This window comes from Acinonyx jubatus, chromosome A2 (genome assembly GCF_027475565.1).
Source record: "Acinonyx jubatus isolate Ajub_Pintada_27869175 chromosome A2, VMU_Ajub_asm_v1.0, whole genome shotgun sequence".
Lineage (NCBI taxonomy): Eukaryota > Metazoa > Chordata > Mammalia > Carnivora > Felidae > Acinonyx > Acinonyx jubatus.
The window spans coordinates 132,347,652-132,371,051 of NC_069383.1; the positions used below are offsets into that span (position 1 = coordinate 132,347,652).

The window sequence follows — 23,400 nt, forward strand, 5'->3', positions numbered from 1 at the left end:
GATGGTGGATGGGAGGGAGGGGAGGGTAGGTGATGGGTATTGAGGAGAGCACCTTTTGGGACGAGCACTGGGTGTTGTATGGAAACCAATTTGACAATAAACTTCATATATTGAAAAAAATAAAATAAAATAAAATAAAATAAAGTAAAATAAAGTAAAATAAAATAAAATAAAATAAAATAAAATAAAATAAAATAAAATAAAATAAAATAAAAAAAGAAATGCAGAATCTCTGGGACACCTGAGCGGCTTGGTAGGTTAAGCGTCCGAATCTTGGTTTCAGTTCTGTCATGGTCTTGAGGTTCGGGAGATCGAGCGCCACATTTGGCTCTGTGCTGACAGTGCAGAGCCTGCCTGGGATTCTCTCTCTCTCTCTCTCTCTCTCTGCCCCTCCCCCACTGGCTCACATGCTTGTGTGCTCGCTCTCTCTCTCTCAAAATGAATAAATAAACTTGAAAAGAAAAGAAATGCAGAATCTCAGGCTCTATCCAGATCTGCCGTACTGGAATCTGCATTTTACCAACGTGTCAGGTGATTTGCGTGCACTTTACAGTTTGGGAAGCACTAGAATCTTCCTACCTTGGGGGGAAAGAGTGAACACCCTGGAGGTCTCCTTCACCTCCTTGGACTCTACCCACCTGCCAGGCTGCTAAACGAGCCTGCTCTTCAAGGAGATCGTGGTTTGGTGCTCTCTCTCTCTCTGTCTCTCTGTCTCTCTCTCTTTTTTACCTCAGTAAAGGGAGTTTAGGGAGAGTCTTGTCTTATCTTCGGGGCACCATTACAGTTAATCAGGATTTCTGTCGTGAGGGGGTTTGCTGTACCCTTTCAAAGAAGAAGATAACAAACAATTAGCATAGACAAGATATGGACAGATAAGTAGAGATAGGTTGGTGTTCCTCTCCTCAGGAACGAATTAACAGGCTGATGAAACCAGCGATCAAAACTCTCACTTCATCTTTTCAAGAGTCAGCATCTGCCTCAAGTGTTTAAATGCGCAGTGTGGCCTTTCTGATGGATACTTGTGGATTGGGGCTGTTTTCCAAAGTCACAGGCCCTTTAACAAGAAAGCGTCATCTTTTCCAGTATAAATTAAAAGAAAAGATAGGACTTGGAGCCCGCTTCACTGCCGGGCTCATCTGTCCCTGAATCTTTAAAAAGCAGTGCCCCCAACAGGAAAACAAAGAGTCCCTTCTCTCCTGTGTTTGTTTGTTTGTTTGTTTGTTTGTTTGTTTAATTTAGAAGGCCCAGAGAAAAGTGTGGGAAAAGTCACACCAGAAAATCACACATTTGGGATTGCATTTTGCTGAAATTAAACTAGGATTTGCCGAGAACTTCTCAGATCCAGAGTGGGGAGGAGGAGAGCAGGAGGGAGCGTTACACAGTGAGTTCCACAAGCAGGGTCTCCCCACGTGTTTCTTTTTCTTAACCCGCACCCCCGCTCCCCCGCTCCCCAGTATAGACTGGTAATGAAAACACAGCAGGACGAGCTGTAGTAACTAAAGGCAAGGCATGTGACAGCTTTGGAGGTGACTCCCCATCGAAACTGAATCTCGCAGGACACAGACGCATTAGGCAGAAGGAGAGGAAATGTGGTCAAGAGGGCAATTTTTAAAAACTGAGCTGTAATTAAACAAAACGAAACAAGACGCCAGACTCTCAATACAGAGAACTGGTGGTTGCCAGAGGGTTGGTGGTGGGCAGAATAGATAAAAGGGACTGAGAGGTACAAACTGCCAGTTATAAAACAAGTCAGTCACAGAAATGGGAAGTACAGCATTGGGAATATAGTCCAGAATACGGAAATAACACTGTATGCTGACAGTCGGTGACCACACTTATCATGGTCAGCCCTGATGCCTAGAATTGTCAAATCCGTGTGTTGTACACCTGAAATCAATATAAGACTGTATGTTAATTTATACTTGAAAAGAAATGAAGTAGAGCTAAAAAAAAAAAAATTGAGCTGTAGTTCACATACCACAAAAGTAACCCTTTAAAGGGTACAGTTTCTTAATGCAGTAAAGCCTTGATTTGTGAGCATAATTCATTGCAGCGACATGCTTGTAATCCAAAGCACTTGGCTATCAAAGTGCATTTCAAGAACCATTGGCTCAGTTGTGATCGTGTGACATTCGGTGGCACGTACTACTCGTACTGCAAGGCATCGCTTGTATATGAGGTTAAAATGGATTAGAGATGTTTGCTTATCTTGTGGAACGTTCTCAGAACATGTTACTTGCAAACCAGGGTTTCACTGTATATTTACAAAGTGGTGCAAACAACACTACTATCTCGTAGCACGATATTCAGTCACCCCCCCCCCCAAAAGAATCCCAGTACCCAGTAGCCTTCATGCCCATTCCCTCCTTCTCCCATCCTCTGCAATCTGCTTTCTGTAACAGGACAATTTTTCAGGCAGAGGAGGAGCCAGCCCACAGGATGACGAACTAAAAGTTCTTTAAAACTAGTTAAGAGTAGACCAAAGGTGTTCTTCCACCACATTTTAGAGTGTGCTGGGATTTTGTTTGTATTCTAATATGGTGAGGCCAACAGATCAGAGACGACTGTCCTTGAAAAGACAGTTTGGGGCCCCTGGGTGGCTCAGTCAGTTGAGCATCCGACTTTGGCTCAGGTCATGATCTCATGGTTTGTGAGTTCGAGCCCTGTGTCAGTCTCTCTCTGCTGTCAGCGTGGAGCCTGCTTTGGATCCTCTGTCCTCTTCTCTCTGCCCCTCCCCCACTTACGCGCTCTCAAAAATAAAACAAAGAAAGAAAGAAAGAAAGAAAGAAAGAAAGAAAGAAAGAAAGAAAAAGAAAGAGACATGCCACACCATACAAGGCTATCTGGGGAAGCCCCAGGTGGGCAGGAGGCAGAGAGTGAGGGGAAAGCATGGACCAGAGCCTTATTGTTGTTTTCTTGGGAAGGAATGGGCAAGTCAGGGTGGATAAACTGATCAGGTTTAGTATTGGATAGTGTGACTAATTTCAGGGGCCTCTTGACTACAAGGTGATCCCTAGTTGTCTGGTACGATGCCCTCTCGGGTGATGTAGGACAGAGGAATAGTGTCCCGGACTGCAGAAGACTGATAAAAGGAAGTGAATGGGGGTTTTGGACTCAGAATGAGTTGGTTTGCATATCAAAGGTGTGCATTCTGGCAAATTGTTTGCTCTTTCTAGGAATTAGCTAACCTGGGGAGAGGCAGTTCCCACCTGGTTCTGCAAAGCCCCTAAATGTCAAAGCAAAACAGAACATAGAAAATAACATGACTTCACTTCAGTCAATCTCATCAGCTGGGATACACATCTTAGGAAATCAGACCAGTGCCTGATATAACGTACATTTTTCTTCTTCTTTGTAAACGTACACATTTTTAGCCTTGTTTTAAGCAATAGCATCCATGAAATCATGGGTCTGATAGGCTTAGTATATTTTCCAAGCAAATCTTAAAGTACGTACATAACAAAATTACCCAAACTCTGTCGCATACTACCGGTGTTTTGTGCCTGCTAGAGTGGGAAGCACTGATCTAGCTTGCCTTCTTCATTTGACAGAGGAGACATTTGAGGCCCAGGAAGGGCAAATGACTTGGTCATATACCTATTTGTGGCAAAGCAAGAGTTAGTACCCATCCCTGTGCCTTCCCGGTTCTGTGTGCAGGTGCTAACAGAAAGGGAGGCAACTACTTTGAGTCATTTGACCAGTGACCCCTCGTGTTATTCTATGATCTCCTGGCCCAGTTATCTGTTTAAAACTACCAATATCATGAGCCTGAAAACAAAAGCAATTCCCCTGCTGTGTATCTGTATTCTTCATTGTGTACCTCTCAGGTCACTGCAGACTGGGAGGGAAGGTCTTCCTTTCTACCCTGGACACCTGAGAATCCCAATGACAAACACATCCCTTGCTTTGAACTCTGGGCCAGGAGGGCCTAGTCTAAACCTGTCCTCAAAAAGTCTGATTCAATTAAAAAATTCCAAAGATCGGAATTGAAAGAAGGAAATGACATGAAAGTCAAACTATACAGAATTCCAAAAAGATAATTCAAAGCCTAGATGCAGGGTTTGAAATTTTGTGTAGAAATGCATTATGAGCTTACAAAGTAAGCACGGAATTTGATTAAAATGCTGCATGGCAAGAAACACTCTGGTCCACTTGGTAGGTTTTTTCCTCGAGGTGTCTGTGGTTTTATTAACAGTAGCCAGAGCTGACATCGGGTCCTTACTCCCCACCAGGTATCGGCCTAAACCGGGGGAATGGGAAGAAGGCACTATGGGCCATCGTTTTACAGAAGAGGTTACTGAAGTTGGGAGAGGGTAAGTACCTTGCCTGGTGTCAGACCCATAGTAAGTGACAGAGCTGGGATGTATGCCCAGGGATGTGTGATCCTAGAACCCACGGCCTTAGCTAATGCTGCTCCATTGCCCCTATGTAAGGATTTCTCTTTCAACAACACACTGTCTCATTTCCTAGAAATTCACATGCTTTGTGCCAGGATGCCTAACTCAAATCGTCCTGCCTTGAAGATATTGAAATGTGCAGATATAGAACTATTTTCTTGGCACAGCTGTTTAACGCAAAACAGCTCTTGGGTCATCAAATAGATGGCTCAGGCGGGGCTGTTATCAATATCGATCGGTTTCCTTGTTGACTTTTTTTTTTTTTGCTTTTATTCAATAGGAAGGTCATTAAGAATTACTAGGTGACCCTGGACGCTTGCTCCCTGCACACAGTTAGGATGGAGTTTTGTGTGTTACTTCCTAATTAAATAATTACAAGTATAATAACATATTACCACATGAAGATTTGGTTCCGGTGGTTTGGTCCAATGGTGTAGGCCACGGAATGGGGGAGAGATTGATTTCTTTTTTTAAGGTTTAAAAAACATTTTTCCCCCTTCACCTTCTTTCCACCTTCTTAGCTGCAAGTGGTGCACCGTCAACGAATTCAGGCCGGTCTTCAATTCCTAAAATGATTTAATTTCAGTGCTGGGAAGAGCATGGCCACCATCTAAATCAGCATCCCCGCTATAGTTAGCTTTGTGGCACTAACAGCAATAATTCACTGCTGACATTTATAATGTGTGATATATTTCTCATCAGGCTTTATAATAATAAAATTCTGTGGCTTTTATAAAATTAGAACATAAATACGTAAATTTTCAAGCCTTGCATCTAAGCTCAATAAATTGGAATACGTGGAAAGTGATCCTTGTCAGAACATCACTTGTATCTTGACGGGGAGAGGAAAGAATGCTATCAGGAGAACACCAGAAATTTCCCCAGACCTAGATGATACCCACTGATGCTTCGCACATGGGAACATGCTCCATCAAGCATGTCATGATGGAAAATACAATGTTTGGAGCCGCCACTCGTATTCAATCCCCTTATTTAACAGATGAGGAAACTAAAGCTCTGGAGGCTCAGGGGACTTGATCAGGTTCTCCAGGTGGGTAGAGACCATTCTGAAACAAAAAGTCACTGTTTTCCTGACGACACCGTGCAGTGGTGTTCAAAACACATATCATTCGCTAATTGAGCTCTGTACTCATTTTCTATTACTGCTGTAACAGATTGCCACACAGGGGCCCCCGGGTGGCTCAACTGGTTAAGTGAAGGACTTCGGCTCAGGTCATGATCTCACGGTTCGTGAGTTCAAGCCCCATGTCAGATTCTGTGCTGACAGCTCAGAGCCTGTAACCTACTTCAGATTCTGTGTCTCCCTCTCTGTCTGCCCCTCCCCCACTTGCACTCTGTCTCTCTCTCAAAAATACATAAACGTTAATTTAAAAAAAAATTTTTAATGTTTATGTATTTTTGAGAGAGAGAGAGAGAGAGAGAGTGTGTGAGCAGGGGCAGGGGAGGGGCAGAGAGAGAGGGAGAGACACAGAATTCAAAGTGGGCTCCAGGCTCTGTGTTGTCAGCACAGAGCCCAACGCAGGGCTTGAACTCACGAACTGTGAGATCATGACCTGAGCCGAAGTCGGACGCTTAACCGACTGAGCCACCCAGGCGCCCCTAATTTTTTTTTTTTTTTTTACTTGCCACACATGTAGCAGCTTAAACAGCACACATCTGTTATCCTACCGTTCTGAGGGTCAGAAGTCTGACACAGGTCTCATCAGGCTAGGCTCAAGGCATTGGCGGGGCTGTGTTCCTTTCTAGAGGTTCTGGGGGAGGATTCAATTGTTTGCTTTTCTAGGTTGTTGGCAGAATAGAGTTCTTTGCAGGTGTAGGACCAAGGTTCCAGATTTTTTTGCTGACTGAAACTGAGGGCCCTGCCCAGCCTCTCGGCTTGGCTGCATTCCTTGGCTTCTAGACCCTTTCCTCTGTCTTCAAAGCAACGGCAGCTCAAGTCCTGGCCACATCCATCTCCCTGACCCTTCTTCCTCCGTGTTCACATCCCTCTCCTGGGAAATGACCACACCTGGGAAATGATCTCCATTTTTTTTTAAGCATGTCTGTGATTAAATTGGGCCCATCTGGATAATACTAAATGACCTTTCCATCTCAGAGTCCTTCCCATTAATCACATCTGCAAAGTCCCCTTTGCCACATAAACTAACATATTCACAGATCCCAGGGATTAGGACCTGGATATTTCTGGGGGCCATTTTACCGCCAGCCAGGCCAGTCCTTCTCGGAGCCCACTCCTACCCAAAAGAGAAATCAGGGTGAATCTCCAGATGTCCAATTGCTGGACTTTCATAACCGGCTTGCGCCTTCTGTTAACTCCCCTTTTCATTTCCACGGGATTAATATCCCCCAAGGCACAAAGTGAACTTCCCTTCTCTGTTCAAAATAGTGGATGGCTCTTCCTTGTGCGCTTAACTGAATCAAGCTCCTCACTCCAGCGTTCAAGCCTCTCTTTTGTTCATCTCACGACACATTGCTCCTGTAGCCCGTTTTCTTCTGCCAAAACGGTCCCTTCTGTCTTCTCCCACATGCATCAGACAGTCTCTTACCTCTGTGCCTTTCCCTGCACTATTTTCTCTGCCTGGACTGTCCTTATTCGAATCCTCATCTCTGAATTTCCTGATCCTGAAGTTTTCCAGACTCAACTCAAATGTCACCACTTCCTGGAAGCCTTCGCTGTTTCTTCCCACCATCGTTAAGGCTGGAAATAAAATTCCCTTCTGATGCCTCATGGCTCTCGTGTCCCCCTTTTTATTGACACTAAGCAGGTTCTAGTTCCCATCGCTACCCGACAAACTATGCTGAAACTTTGTGGCTTGAATCTACTGTCTATTGTTATTATATTTCATGATTCTCTGGGTCAGAAGTTTGGTCAGAGCGTAGCAGGTGTGGCGGATCTTCATTCCATGATTTCTGGAACGTGGCTGAGTTGACTTGGGTGTCTCTCTTGCTCATTGTCTCCACAGAGCTTTTCCAACATGCTTAGCTTGGACTTCCTCACAGCATGGTGGCCTCAGGTATTTGGGATGTTTACGAGGCAGCTCAGGGCTGCAGTAGACCAAAATGGAAGCTTCCAGTCCCTGCAAAGGCAGGCGCGGACCTAGCATAGCATCACTTTGCCCTACTTCATCGCCCAAAGCCATCACACATCAAATTCGGAGGAAGGAGAAGTGGACCTCCACTCTCCTAGGGGAAGAGTATCAAAGAACACAAATCAATTTCAAATGATTTTCAAAGAACCTCTTTCTTTTTTTTTTTCTTTCTTTTTTTTTTTCACCGTTTGTTTATTTTTGGGACAGAGAGAGACAGAGCATGAACGGGGGAGGGGCAGAGAGAGAGGGAGACACAGAATCAGAAACAGGCTCCAGGCTCTGAGCCATCAGCCCAGAGCCTGACGCGGGGCTCGAACTCACGGACCACGAGATCGTGACCTGGCTGAAGTCGGACGCTTAACCGACTGCGCCACCCAGGCGCCCCCAAAGAACCTCTTTCAAAGAACACAAATCATTTTCTAGGGACTTTGATACATGCCAGTTCTTTTCTCTAGGACTAGAGTGTCATTCATTTAGTAGCTGCCATGGTGCCTGGCACAGTACTTTGCCCATAACAGGAATGCAGTAAATTTCGCTGTATTCATGAATAAATGTGTTCAGCAGGTTCTTGCTGAATATAACTACACCTAATTCTACATTCTATGGAGTGAACAAAGATGGGGGTGGGGAACTACAATTCTTTTTTTTATAAGGCCACCTAAAGGATTTTGAAAATATATATATAAAATAGATGACCATGTTCTTTGGAGGGCAGACCGTGGGTGTGAGGTATAGTATTTATGACGTGAATTATGGGTAATCATTTCAGGGTTGTATGAACCAATCTTTCTAATCGGATTCCAATGAAGCACCTGCTTTCTGTCCAACTCCAGCTCATGAGTGGGTAAGTCACATAGAAAGCCATTTCACATCGATTTTCAATGCTGCTTAATAGTTTGTTTTGCTGATTCAATCAGAATTTAAATCTGTAATAGCCAAATAGTTGATGTGCTTGCCATAAAATTGTTTTCATCAGCTCTCTGCTCTGAGATTAGGTCGGATCAGTTTTAGAAATTAAAAACCTTTTGTCTAAATATACAATTTTCGGGGCACCTGTCTAACTCAGTCCATAGGGTGTGCAAGTCCATAGGGTGTGCAAGTCTTGACCTTGAGGTTCTAAGTTCGAGTCCCGATGTGAGTGTAGAGATTACTTAAAAATTTGGGGCATCTGGGTGGCTCAGTCATTTGAGCGTCCAACTCTTGACTTCAGCTCAGGTTGTGATGCCAGGGTTGTGGGATTGAGCCCCTGCGTTGGGCTCTTCGCTGTGTAGCCTGCTTAAGATTCTTTCTCTCTCTCCATCTGCCCCTCTCCGCCCCCCCTCTCTGAAATAAAAAATAGGGGCACCTGGGTGGCTCAGTCGGTTAAGCGGCCGACTTCGGCTCAGGTCATGATCTCGCGGTCAGTGAGTTCAAGCCCCGCATCAGGCTCTGTGCTGACAGCTCAGAGCCTGGAGCCTGTTTCAGATTCTGTGTCTCCCTCTCTCTGACCCTCCCCGTTCATGCTCTGTCTCTCTCTGTCTCAAAAATAAATAAACATTAAAAAAATTTTTTAATAAAAAATAATAAAATAAAATATACAATTATTAAAATTTCTTAAATCTTAAACATACAATTTTCCCGCCAAAATGGATTTAGCAGCTTCCCTTCCAACTTGTATCATGAAAAACCACTACCTTCCTTTTTTTTCTAAGAAGAGTGTTGGAAAGGTTTTGCAGAAAAATTTTTTAAAAATTTAGTAATAGTAATAATCATAATAATAAGGCCATCCATTTTATAAAGAGAAATTTATGAGAAGGCAATGTGAAGAATAAGAAAGCATGGGCTTGAAGAAAAGCACGCCAATTGCCTAATTGCTCAGAGCTTTTTTCTTCTCATCCACAAACCAGAGCTAATAGTATCAAACTCTTGTTAGTATCAAACTAACAAACTACAAAAATAGTATCAAACTCTTGTTAAAGGTTTCAGTGGACAGTGGACATTTCTGGTACCTCCTGGACCACCCTTTCTTTGCCTCCCCTTTTCAGTATGACACTGAGCAGTTCATAAAGGATAAAGCCATAATGTGTTACTCCTCTGAGAGAATCTTTGCAATTTAGTAAGAGATCTAGAGTTTCCCCCCAAAGGAATGAATCTCTAATGGTAAAATTGGAGCTCTCAGACGTAAGACTGCCAGATGGAGTTAGGGAAGAAGATGCTTCACGGATGGCCCTTCTAATCACAGTGAGTAAAGAGTGTCATCCTTACCTAAGGGTTAGGCCAAGCCAGGAAGGCACTATCAGAAGAGGCTTAGTGGTCAGATATTTGGACTTCAGATAGATCCCCATTTGATCCCCTGCTTAGCCATATGTCAGCTGTGTGAACTTGCATGTTTCTTTAACTACTCTGATCCTTGGTTGCCTCATCTATAAAATGGGGCAAAAAGAGAATCTACTTCACTGGTGGCCTATGAGAATCAAATGAGCTAAGACACATACTGTGTACTCAATGAGTGATAGCTTCCGATAGCCAGTCAGTGTAGCTTAGTTGATTTTTTTTTTCCAGGGATGAGGAAACTTAAGTTTTATTTATTTATTTATTTTATTATTTAAAAAAATTTTTTTTAATGTTTATTTATTTTTGAGAGAGAGAGAGAGACCGTGAGCAGGGGAGGGGCAGAGAGAGAGGGAGAGACAGAATCTGAAACAGGCTCCAGGCTCTGAGCTGTCAGCACAAAGCCTGACAGGGGGCTTGAACCCACAAGCTGTGAAATCATGACCTGAGCCAAAGTCGCACGCTTAACCGACTGAGCCACCCAGGCACCTGGTGGCTCAAGTTTTAAAATCCCTAACTCTTGGGGTGCCCGGGTGGCTTAGTTGGCTAAGCATCCAACTCTTGGTTTCAGCTCAGGCCGTGATCTTGCAGTTAATGAGTTTGAGCCCCTTTTCCTCTGGCTGTGCACTGACAGCCTAGAGCCTGCTTGGGGTTCTCTCTCTTCTCGCTCTCTCTGCCCCTCCCCCACTCATACACATGCAGTCACTTGTGCACGCTCTCTCTCAAAATAAACTATAAATAAATAAATAAATAAATAAATAAATAAATAAATAAATAAACAAGCAAGCAAGCAAATAAACAAACTTCCCAATTCTAAGTATCAAAATATCTGAGTACAATGTCCAGCCCATACAGGGACCTCCGACATGGTAACGCCCACGCCCGTGGTCATCTTTATATTTCAGTCCCACCCAGTCCCCTCACCCAGCCGCCCAATGCCTTGTGTGGAGTACATGTTCACGAGAAGCTCAATGAAAGCTCCAGGCCCTGAGGGACAAAAAAAGGGATCTTCGGGTCATTTTAATGACCGATAATTAATGGGGTGAGTGAAACATAGTTCATGCGTTGAGGAAAGCAGGGCTCGCTGTCAGAGAGGCAGCAGGTCTTAACTGTGGAATCTGGCATTTTAGACCTTGCTGCTTTTTGCCCTGATGCCCCACAGGGCCCTTTGGGGCTTTGTCATCCGACTTAGACGCGCAGAGGACGCAGCATCTGCCTCAGGCTTCAGGCCTTTGAGAATTGTGGCCGTCTTTTCTCCTGACAAAACTCACTCCAGCCTGGGCCATCGGTGTGGTGAGGTCCCCATGGGACTGACACCACCTGGATTTGGAGATCATTCAGGGACTCCACCAGGCCTGTAGGGTTTCTAGGGCTGCACACCCCGAGACGCGGAAATCTGCTCTCATGGAAACTTCAGTCTGCAACCGGGGCGGGGACAGAAGCCCCTTACGTAGGTCCTCAGTGGAAATGGAGGACTGTTTCTTTCTACAGTGTGGCTCAAGGAAGGCTTCCCTCAAGTAGATGAGCATCCGTGTTTGCCCCATCCACGCTGTTTGTCTGACCCTGAGGGCCTTAGGAGAACCTTCTCCTGTTACCCCGGAGCCGGAGGCCACTGCTCCCAAAAGTTTAAACAGCCCCTTTTTGTTCTCTGTTGTCTGTGCCAGTGTCGGTCCGTAAGGAGTCTGCTTTCTTCACACCCTGACAAGGTACAGCATTTAAGAGCTGCCTCGATGTCTTATTTGTGTACGTAAGAGAAAATAAAGAGCCCTCGTTGCTTAAGCTTTACGTAAGGAAGTGTAGAAACCCTTCGTTTAGCCCAAGACGGTATTTTTGCTCTCTGAATAATAAGCATGCCTAACTCCTAGAACTATGTGCATTATTCACTTGTAGCCCTCCTAATTCATATCCCATTCAAGTCCTGGCTATTTCGGAAACCAGTATTCTGTTCTAGACAAGAGAAATCAGGTTATTGTTGGCTTGTTTTTGTTTTTGTTTTCTATGACTCAAAACTCCTATGGGCTGTGGCCGGATAATATTTTTATCTCTGTCACCCCTGAGCTGATATAATGGAAAGTTTGCAAGACGCTAATCTAAGGAAATGTGAGATGTACCACCGGAGAGTTTTGTCTGTTCGTTTATCCAAGTATTGACCCTACGATGTGCCAGTTGCTGTTCAGACACAGAGGAAACAGCAAAGCACACAGAGAACCTCCCTGCTCGCATGGAACTTGCAACTTCGCAGAGGAGAAAGCCCATAAGACACACGTAAGCTAACATATGAACACAAAAATCTTAGAATAGCAAGAAGTGTGACCACGTAATTTTAAAAGTCGATGGGAGACAAATGAATAGAAGGAGGGTGGAAGCAACTTCAGCTACAGGCATCTGGAAAAGCCTCTCTGAGAAGCCAAGAGTTGAGTTGCGCCTGGGGCACAAGGAAGCAGTCCCCAGGAGGAGACCGAAGGCAGAGGGTGGCAGACGATGGCCTGTCCCCAGACGCCAGCCGACCCCGGTTTTTGGCGCGCCCTGCAAGCCAACATTACGGTTTACATATTTCAGTGGCGGAAAACAAATCTAAGGTAGGAAATATTTTGTGACACATAAAAAATGATATAAAATTCAAATTTCAGGGTCTGTCAGGTTTGTTGGGACAAAGCCAAGACCATTTGTTTATAGTCACAGAGTCGAGTAGTTGTAACAGAGACCGCGTGGCCCCCAAAGCCATCTGGTTAGGAGGAAGTTTGCTGAGCCCTGATAGGAGAGGATCATTCAGACAGAGGGAAGAACATGTGCTAAGTCCCGGGACAGAGACCTGGTGGACAGCAGGGAGGCTGGAATGCCTGATAGACTCGCAGAGGCCAGATTCGGGGGGCACAGGGCGTTTTTGTCATCTAATCATATGCAACCTGTGACATAGGCAGTATGCTTTTGTGTAGTCACTACGCCAAACAGGTCCCACTAACTGAGAGCAAAGCCAAAGTTGTATAGTTACAATGGACGGCATTCGACCCCACCCTCCTTGACCGGTGTGACCCGGGAACTCCTAAACCTTCCTCTTGCCTCCCTTTGGCTCAGAGCAGCGGTTTACCAGCTACAACAGATGATCCGAATCCCAGCTCTGCTGTTTACTGGCTGTGTGAACTTGAACGAGTGAATTGCCTTCTCCCGGGCGGCCAATTCCTCTTGTAGCTACTACTACCTAACTTAAGGATTTCTGTGAAGTTTTAAATTAAATGAGATGATGGTAAGCGCTCGGATTAGCGGCCGCTGCTATTATTACTGAGCAGAAGTGCCACTTGGTAAATGTGACGAGCCGGCCCCGCCCTGAGAGAACCAGATTTAGTCAGTCTAGGGTGGGGCACAGCAGTGTGAACCCCACGTTGAGAAATACTGCCCCAGGAAGACAGGTGTGCGGCCATCTGGCCTGGCAACGTGACCTGGCCTAAGGCACTGATAAACAGTAACTATGTATCGTTGAATGGGTAGAGAGTTTTGGGGGCGGGATTTTTTTTTTTTTCCTATGCAAGCCCAAGCCTGAGTGTGAACAAACAAGTGGAGGTGGAGGTAAGGATCGGGGTGGAGTAGACCTCACACCAACCCCACTCTGTGCGAATCATGTTAAGTGCTCTCCCATTGCAGGCAGGAGCCTGTGCGGGTTAAGTTGGGCATAGAAAGTTCTGTGAATCCAGCAGTCTCTTGTGTGTTTATTTCCATTCTTGTCCCGTGGATGACGGTTAGTGGCCTTGTACTACACTTCCTGGGGAGACACTACAAAGGGAGACAGGCTTCCTATTTTCCCCTCTTTCATCAGGGACGGGGGGCCAGGAGGGTAAATGAGGGAGGTGGGACTGGTGTGAGGCAATAGAGAGTGGTGTGGACTGTGGTCAATCAGAGAGCCCGTGCTGCACCTATGGGACTAGCTGCTCCCCCATCCCCACCCCTCCAGCCAATTGTGGTCACACAGGAATGTAGTCTGAGAATGGCCAGAAATTCCTTCTCTTCGAAAAGAAGCCAGATATCCAGATTTTTATGCAATATATTCCCATTAATAAACATTGGCAAGTAATTCAAAAAAAAATTTTAAACCCCATATGGGCCAAACAAAACAAATCCTCTGGCTGGATCCAGCCTGTGGGTGGGCCTCCAATTTGCAAACTCTGGTCTAGACTGACTAATTCAAGCCTTGGGACCTGTACCCCCACTCCCACCCCACCCTGTGGCCTGGTGTAGGGACAGGATCTGTGTCCCAGGGCAGCGAATCTCAACCTTAGCTACCCATTAAAATCACCTGGGGAGAGAAGAAGTATATGCCCATGCTCAGGCTCCGTATCCAAAGGGTGTGTTGTAATCGGGCTGGGGGCTGGGGGGCAGGGGGGCTGCCCAGGGAATAGGTAGTCAGAGTTGAGCTCCACTGTGCAAGGCAAGACCAAAGGGGTATGTTTGGAGAAAGAAGTCTTGGGAACAGGGTGCCCAGAAGTCTGAACAACAAAGCCAGGCCAGAAACCCCTATCATGGTATTAACTTTCTGTGCTGACCCCCTTGGTCTATGGGGAACAGCCATGTAGACAGTTGGGAAGAGTTTGACGTTATTAAGTTTTTGGCTTCCAGTTTGCAGCAGAGAGTGGCAGGTGTTCGCTAAATTCCCAAAGCCTAGGGGCGCCTGGGTGGCTCAGTCGGTTAAGCGTCCGACTTCAGCTCAGGTGACGATCTCGCGGTCCGTGAGTTCGAGCCCTGCGTCGGGCTCTGGGCTGATGGCCCAGAGCCTGGAGCCTGCTTCCGATTCTGTGTCTCCCTGTCTCTCTGCCCCTCCCCCGTTCATGCTCGGTCTCTTTCTGTCTCAAAAATAAATAAACGTTAAAAAAAAATTAAAAAAAAAAATAAATTCTCAAAGCCTAGTACAGCTTTATGACGTGCTGGTGGTAGGTATGCGTTCTGTCCGGGAAATAAGGGACAAGGGGAAGATGTGTCACTCCTCCTCCTATTCTCCCCCACTAAAGCTGACGCAGAGAAGCAGGTGACAGTCAGCGGCCCAGAGGGAAGATTCTGCAACACGGAGATGTGTCAGGATGCCTTAGCTGCAGAGGTAAGGCATAACACCTCTTTCCCAAACATTCCAGAGGAAAGTGATCCTTAAAGGTCGTTGTGGGGGAGGGGGGGTGATGCCTGAGTGAAGAATTCTTTAAAAACATTTTTTTAACATTTATTTATTTTTGAGGGACAGAGAGAGACAGAGCATGAGTGGGGGAGAGGCAGAGAGAGAGAAATCCGAAGCAGGCTCCAGGCTCTGAGCTGTCAGCACAGAGCCTGACACGGGGTTCGAACCCACGAACCGTGAGATCATGACCTGAACCAGAGTCGGACGCTTAATTGACTGAGCCACCCAGGTGCTGCTAAAGAATTCTTTTTTAATTTTTGATACTTGTCACCTGGTTTGGCCCAAGGTGGGCTATCCATGCCTAGCGAAGGAATGGAGAGAGAGAATGAGTCAGAAGCTGTCTTTCCTGCCCTTTTGCCTGTTGAGGCAATTCTTCCTCCCTCCCTGTGAGCAAATGGGGGGGGGGGGTGGTCTGTAGGGGAATGGGTCCACTAAACTTTGTTTTCCATTAGCTGCCGGGCTTTCTAAGCAAGTTCATGAGTTGCCAGGGTGGTTTCATACAAAGGCTTCACTCACGTATATTAATTGGCCCTTAACACACAGGAAGACACCAATGAGTTTTTATAGTGTGTGGAGGGTTTTTGAACCAAGGAACCAGATTCCTAGTTTTCCCTGCACCCACTATTTTCCCTTTGAAGTCAATGGGAGCCTTGCTCAGGGTGTCTAGAGAGAAACGAGGATCTGGTCGAAGTGACCTGCTAGGAAAATGTATTAAAGTACTAAAGTAAGATTAAGTTACCCAGAGAAAACACACTTTGGCCAGAAGAAACTGCAATCAGAACCATCTGAAGGGGGTCCTGTGGTCAGAGAAGAGAAGAAAATGTATCTTAAAAATTCAATTAATGCATATCCAGTTGCCTCCGAGGAAATAAAGACTCCTTGTCTTTTGCATGTTTAAAATACGAATTGCCAATTAATGATGCGATTGGCAAATTGCTCTACAATTAAAAACAGAAATGTTGTTTGAGGCAATTAGAATAATTGTCATATGTTAATTACGGGTTGATGGATTTTGCATGCTGCCAGCAATTACATTTTGAGTGAGCTTTTCTGAACAGAATCCAAATCCATAAAGACATTGATAAAATAACAACTGTCTTCCTCGTTGGCATGCCTGCTATATTTTTAGTGTCTTTTAAGGTATGTAATTATTTTTAATTAGGTCTCCAGAAGAAATTTTCTTAATACATGTTTTACCAGGTCATCATTAAAGAACCTTGTAACCAGTCAGAAAGGAGAGGGGAATAGAAAGAATACAGACTTGGAAGCCAGACAAACCTTAGTTCAGATATTTACTAGCTGGGTGCTTTGGGCAAATTACTTAGCCTTTCTGAACCTCAAAGTAAAATGGGGAAAATATATACCTTCAGGGTCACTAGGAGGTTTATATGAGGTAATATTTATATATTCCCATGTATTGTGAATGATGTATAGCAAATGCCCAATAAAAGTAATTACTGTTCTTCTAAGGGCCTGGGTGGCTCAGTCTGACTTCAGCTCAGGTCATGATCTCACCGTTTGTGAGTTCAAGCCCCGCATCAGGCTCTCTGCTGTCAGGGTGGACCCTACTTTGGCTTCTCTGTCCCCCTGACCATCTCTGCCCCTCCTCTGCTCTCTCTCTCTCTCAAAAATAAATAAAGTTTTTAAAAAGTAATTATTGCTCTTCTAGAAATAGTAGGATATACTCTCAAGCTGGGCTATTCCCTCAACTATTTCATTGTAGTAAACTCTTTGCAGTTACTATTCTTGCAACTAGAATTATCATATGTGGCCAAAAAGAGTATGGCCTGCAGCACTTTAGGGCAGTCAGTGACATTGAGGTCTATGTGAACAGTGCCCCTTGACTTTGTCCAGTGTACAACCTTCACAACTATACCTGGCTGTTCTACTTGGAACCAATATCCTAAATTCACATCCTTTGAAGCCTTTGGTTCTGAGATAAATAGGTCTTGTATTTGTTCATTAGACCTTTTTCTAGTTGTGTTATATTCAGCAACATTTATCAGGGGTTAGCAGATTTTTACCTGCAGACACAATCTGATTATTGAGGGCCAGAGAGAGACAGAGCATGAGCATGGGAGGGGCAGAGAGAAGGGGAGACACAGTATCCGAAGCAGGCTCCAGGCTCTGAGCAGTCAGCACAGAGCCTGACGCGGGTCTCAAACTCACAAACTGCAAAAGCCGAAGTCGGGTGCTTCACGGACTGAGCCACCCAGGCGCCCCACCCTGTTTTTGTAAATTAAAAATATTTTGGAATGCAGTTACACCTGTTCATTTACATATTATCTTCAGCTACTTTTGAGCTATGGGGGGCAGAGTAGAGTAGTTGCAGCAATGAATCTATGGCCCACAAAACTGAAAATATTTGCTATGTGGCCCTTTGTCGAGAAAGTTTGTTGACCGGTGGTATTAATGACTGTCTAGCCAAATATCTGTTTATATTAATTCCAGGGAAAGTTAATGGTTGATGGCTCTTGTTGTTTCTCTTCTCTCATACCTCTTACATTACTGAGCCAGGAGATTTTTTCCTGATTCCTTACTGCCACTTCTAGACTCTTCTCCTTTCTCCCTCCTCAAACTCCTGCGACCCTGAAGTGCATGATTTTTGATTTTCCCATCCACTGCACCCTCCTTGTGGCAATCATCAACAGATCTGTGAAACTTTTAGCTGCTGGCTCACGGCCACTCTGTCAATAACCTTCCCATCATAATTCTTAGTACTTTTCAAAACCGTTTGCATAAGTGATCTTTCCATCATATCAGGTCTTGAGTCTGATTATCTTCGGTGATTTCACTTTCATTCAATAGTCAGTGACTAGGAAACACCAGGCCTCCCTCCTGCCCTCTCTCTTAGCTACTTACTCCCATGGTCAACCTGCAACCTTTGCAACCTTGCCTTTGTCAAGCAGGGCAACCCTGGCCCCATCCAGCCTCCCAGCTCACTTCATGTAGCAATCTGACTGCAATCACTTCCAACTCCTGTGGGATCTATTCCGTTGCTGCCCCTACCTTTTCACGGCCTCTCGCCCCTTTCTTGCTCTCTGGCCTTGTGCTGGCCTGACTCCCTAGCATGTATCATCAAGTCCTCTTGCTCCTTCGTTGCTTCATCATGCTCTTGGGGCAAAACTTCAGTCCTGGTTATGTCCAGTTTGATTACCTGCACCTGAGCACAAGCCCTTGCCTGAAGAGAAACATACAACCCAGCTGATTGGTTTCACTTTAACTCATGCCCTCTGGCCCCCTATGGATATTTATGCCCCCTGGTAATCTTACTCCTTTTCCCTCACTCCCACTGTCATAGATGATGATTCATACCTTCTCATAGCTCATGAAACCGCCAATTTCTTCATCCTTATTCTCTCTCTCAATGATCTTGCCTCCTTTGTCACTCAGGAGAGGACACGATTAGAAGAGAACATCCAAAACTCCCCACCCACCATAGTCACCTGCTTCTTTGCCATGCACTCTGCCTTCCCTGCCCTCCAGCTTTAAGGTTCTGTGCCTCTCCCTGAGATCAACCTCGCCACCTGTGCCCTAGATTCCATTCTCTCTTGCCTATTCAAGAATATTGCTCTTACATTTCTCCCCTTCCCTTAGTGCGTTACTGGTTCTTCCATTTTATATAACAACATCTCCATCATTACACCTATCATGTTATTTCTCCCATCTCAAAGTAAACAAAATGAAACAAATTCTCTGATGCAGCTTCCCTCTCCGGCTACCGTTCATTACTCTGTTCCCCTTTAAAGCTCAGCTCCTCAAAAGGGCTCTCTGTCCTCATTGTGCCCAACACTTATTTTTGGCTCTCTCTTGAAAGCTCTAATCATGCGTTTTGTTACCTACATTCCCCAAAGAGTGCTCTCATCAAGGTCAAAAATGAAATGTTTTTTGCAAAATCCAATGCTGAGGTTGCACTTCTCACCCTGACCTTCCAAAAGTACTTGCTACAGTTGACTGTTCCTTCCACGTAGCTCCCAGAACACGATGTTCTCCTGGAGGAGAGAGGGGTCTGAGCTGTGGGAAAGAACCATCTAGAAGACCTCCAGAATTCATTTGGATATTGAACGTAGGACTCCTTCGGTGGAAGTCTCACCCTTGTCAAACAGACCCTGTACCTGAGACAAGCTGGCCTTCTTGTTCTCATGATGCCTAGAGAAACCCAGTGGCTAAGGGGGCAGTGGGATGGAGGGCTGGAGATAGGGAAGAGTTAGCCTGCACTGAATCCTATTCTGCCACTTATGAGCTTATAAGCTTGGCCGTGTAACCGATACTCCAAAGTCTCAGGTTTTTTCATTTATAAATTGTAGATGAGAATACCTACTGCATAGATTTGTTGTAAAGAATAAATGAATTCATGTTAGAGAAAGCCTAGGATCATAGTCGAAAACAAATGCCTGCCAAGGTAGACAGGCAGAAATTATAAATTAAGACAGTCAGCAGATGCTTACTCCTAAAGGTAGGTCAAATTCAAATTTTGAAAACTAACACACCGGGGCAAATAAATCCCGCCTGAAAGCCAAGTTTGGCGCCCTTTTTGACCTGGATGGTGGCTGAAACACGGCAGGTACGTCAACCAGTCATGCAGGGGGTGCTTGGATGCTCACAACATTCATTCAACACATCTGCCCCCAGCCCCCTCCATGGCGGGAGCTGTGCCTGGTACGGTGGTGGTCCTTTCCCTCAGGCTCTGTTTCTACTGTTAGAGAGAGCGAGGTTCAGAACAGACTGACAAATTGTGGAAATAACTGCAAGCTATCAAAAGTGTAATAAAAAAAAGTAGATATGTATATATCTACTATAATAAATAGAAGGTCTGTAAGAGTGATGGTTGAGAGCTCGGGTTCTGAAGTCTAATTTCCTGGCTCAGTGACCTTAGGCAAGTTATAGTGGTGTCCCTTTATCCACAGTTTTGGGGGTTTTGGTTTTTGGGGTTTGAGTAATCTCCCCACCACCACCACCTGACCCCGCAGTCAACCTTGGTGTGGACGCAGATGATCCTCCTTCTGATGTGTCATCAGAAGGTCAATGGTAGCCTAATGCTACATCACAGTGCGTATGCCATTCATCCCCATCTCATCACATGGGCATTTTCATCTCACATCGTCACAGGAAGTTGGGTGAACACCACAAAATAGTTTGAGAGAGAGAGAGAGGGAGAGACCGCATTCACATAACTTTTGTTATGGTACATTGTTATAATTTTTCTCTTTTATTAGTGGTTATTGTTGTTAATCTCTTACCGTGCCTAAATTATAAATTAAAACTTATCATAGGTATGTATACATGGGAAAAAAACAGAATGTAGAGGGCTTGGTGGTATCTGTGGTTTCCGACATCCACCGGGGGTCTTGGAAGGTGTCTCTCATGGATAAGGTAGACTATGCAACCTTTCTGTGCCTCAGTGTTCTGTTTTTAAAAATGAAGATAATAATAGTTCCTACCTCATAGGGCTAGTGAGAGGATTAAGTGAGTCGATGCATTTAAAGAACCCAAGTCATTCCCTGGCACATAGTTGGTTCTTACATAGGTTCGCTCTATGGTGGACAAAGGATTCTAGATGTGAATGTGGTAACTAGGGTTCTGATTAAGGTGACCAACTTGTCCTGGTTTGCCCAGAACTTACTCTGTATTAGCGCTGGAAGTCTTGTGACCTGGGAAAGCCCCTCAGTTTGTGGTCAGGTTCGTTCAACTTCCAGCTACTAACTAGCTTTGTTCCTTTGAGGCCGTCTTATCCCTCCCTCTGGATCTGTAAAATGAAGAGTATAGAGGAGATGGGTGGTTCCCAAGCTTTATCGTGCACGAAAGCCCCCTCTTATAGAACGTGGAATGCCGGACCCCACCCTGGAGTTTCTGATCCAGCAGGTTTGGGGTGGTCCTGACCCACTACTCTACATGACCACTAAGTCCCTTTGTCTTCTACTCATCTGTGATTCTATGACTTTTTCCTGTGACCTGCTTTATGGGAAAGTGAGGTTCATGTGCCGAAAAGCATCATTCATTCACTCATTTATTCATTCAACAGTATTTATTCAACACCTCCTATGGGTCAGGTGCTGTTCTAGATGCTGGGGATCTGGCAGTCAACAGAATCAAAAAATTGTAAACTCCTTGATGGCAGGGACTCAGCTAACTTACTTTGTGCCCCTGCACTTGCCCTGTCCCGCCCCATGCCATGCACAGTGAAGGCTCTTGACAAGTGAGAGCTGGGATAGTGTGCAAGATAATATATAGGGAAGCAGGAAGCTATGCTTTGCAGACCTTAAAGGCAAGCACAAAGCTGTTGGGTAAGTGAGCTAGTCTGTGTCCAAGAGATACAACCCTTACCACCCTCACCCTCTACCAACACACTCTCCTCCCCCTGCCCCCCCCCCCCCAGCTGCATTCATATCTCAATGTCTGTTTTATGGCTGGGATTCCATTTCTTGAGATTCATCCCTGTGTCTCTTGTGAAAAATAGGGTAAACCCTTTAAATCCTACCTGATAGTTTTAGGAAGAATATAATAGGACTTCAATTATTTCATCTTTTCAAGCAGTTATTTCACTTTGCTGCTAGCTATATACATGGGAGAACCTACCTTTTTAATAAGTGGATGCCCTGTGTTTCTGTCATACCTATTTCTAGGAGGGGAGGAAAGGAAGGGAGCTCACTCTGCAGGTTGCTGAAGAACCAGAACATTTATTATCCATGAAGCTTTGTTCAACTACATGGGCTGCCTGGCCTGTTGCATTCCATCAAGGATCCTGACAAAAGTGTCAGGAAGGTCAACTGATAACACTAATTTTTTTTTGACACTCCTAATGACAGGTTTATGTGATTAGACTCCATTCCCTTAAAGAATCTACTCATGTTTGGGGCGCCTGGGTAGCTCAGTTGGTTAAGCATCTGACTTCGGCTCAGGTCATGATCTCGCAGTTTGTGAGTTCGAGCCCCGTGTCGGGCTCTGTGCTGACAGCTCAGAGCGTGGAGCCTGCCTGCTTTTGGATTCTGTGTCTCCCTCTCTCTCTGCCCCTCCCCTGCTCACGCTCTGTCTCTCTCTGTCCCAAAAATAAATAAAACATTATAAAAAATTAAAAAACAAAAGAATCTACTCGTATTTTACTGCATGTCTGCTCAGCCACACTTGTTGCCTCAGGTTTCTATGGCTGCAGAACAAGTTATCCCCAAATGTTGTGGCTTAAAACAAGGTCCATTTTTATTGGTCTCCATTTTGGAGGGCTGGTGTTTGGGCAAGGCTCAGTAGGGATGGCTTGTCTGCTCTGTGGTATGCCCACCTGGTTGCATTTAGCTGGAGGCTACCCTGGGCTGACAGGTCCAAAATGGCTTCCCTCTCGTGTTGGGGTTATGGTGCTGGCTGTTGGCTGAGCTGCCTGGTTTTGTTTTCTCTCACAGCCTCTCCTCATGGCCTCTTATCCTCCAGGGCCTTTATGTTTTAGTAGGGAACCTGGATTTCTTTCCATGGCAGCTCAGGGTAGGAAGAGGGCAGGAATGGAAGCTGTTGGGCTCAGAACCAGAGATGTCCCTTCTACCGCATTCTATTGGTCAAACAAGTCACAAGCCTTCCTGGGTTCAAGGAGAGAGGTGAATGTATTCCACCTCTTGATGGGAGAAGTTGTTGGTGGCCATCTCTGGAGGTCATCAGTCTACACTCATATATTTTCTACATCCTAGTGCACTTCTTCAAATAAGAAAGGATAGTGGTTTTTAGGTGGGGGTGGTGAGGATGGGAGTCGCTAGCGACAAGACAAAGATGTTTCTTTGATTTATACCATCTAAATTCAAGAAGAGTGTCAGAACTCCCCCAGGGAAATAAGGATATTTAAATGCTTACGTAAAGAATGTAGCTCATGGATAAAAATGACGGTGAAAAGCACATAATATGTGTCAGTCTATACGTTCATGATAAATTTGAAAAGTGTCAAAACCCCAACTATCCTTTTGGAAACAAAAATAAACATAAAATTCTCAAATGCTTCTAATTAGTCTGAATGCATCTCAAAGAACAAGAGAGTTGAACGGCACGAGAGGACTTTACCAAAGTGTCATGGGCAGCGGATGTTTCGAATGCTCTCAGTGAAGGGGCAGTAATGCCAACCACATGCTTATGTTTTTGAAATTATTTTATTAAGGGCTCTGTGAAAATGTGGAAAATGTAAGCATGCACAAGTGCACATAAAAATACATAAAGTGCAGGGGTGCCTGGGTGGCTCGGTCACTTAAGCGTCTGATTTCAGCTCCAGTCATGGTCCTGTGGTCTGTGAGTTCCAGCCCTGTGTTGGGATCTGTGCTGACAGCTCAGAGCCTGGAGCCTGCTTTAGCTTCTATGTCTCTCTCTCTCTCTCTCTGCCCCTCCCTGGCTTATTCTCTCTCTCTCTCTCAAAAATAAATACTTTAAAAATTTTTTCAAAACACATAAAGTGCAAAGAGTC

General features: G+C 45.0%; 1 protein-coding gene and 1 long non-coding RNA gene across 4 annotated transcripts in view; both read left to right on the forward strand.

Moving 5' to 3' along the window:
* LOC113593592 (uncharacterized) overlaps positions 1-5,747 on the forward strand; it is a 138,074-nt gene extending 132,327 nt beyond the window's left edge. The window contains exon 6 of the long non-coding RNA XR_008297059.1: positions 4,233-5,747. This is a non-coding gene — a long non-coding RNA (uncharacterized LOC113593592). The remainder of the gene's footprint in view (positions 1-4,232) is intronic.
* A 2,548-nt stretch (positions 5,748-8,295) lies between these two features.
* Positions 8,296-23,400, forward strand: part of LRIG1 (leucine rich repeats and immunoglobulin like domains 1) — a 136,494-nt gene continuing 121,389 nt past the window's right edge. Inside the window, exon 1 of one of the 3 annotated variants that reach the window (XM_053219107.1) lies at positions 8,296-8,351. In XM_053219107.1, the coding sequence (XP_053075082.1) occupies positions 8,311-8,351 (41 nt within the window). In that variant the 5' untranslated portion in view covers positions 8,296-8,310. Of the gene's footprint in view, positions 8,352-10,631; positions 12,083-12,138; positions 12,397-23,400 lie in introns of those variants that run through there. The other 2 variants (XM_053219106.1, XM_053219104.1) reach the window with 2 other exon arrangements.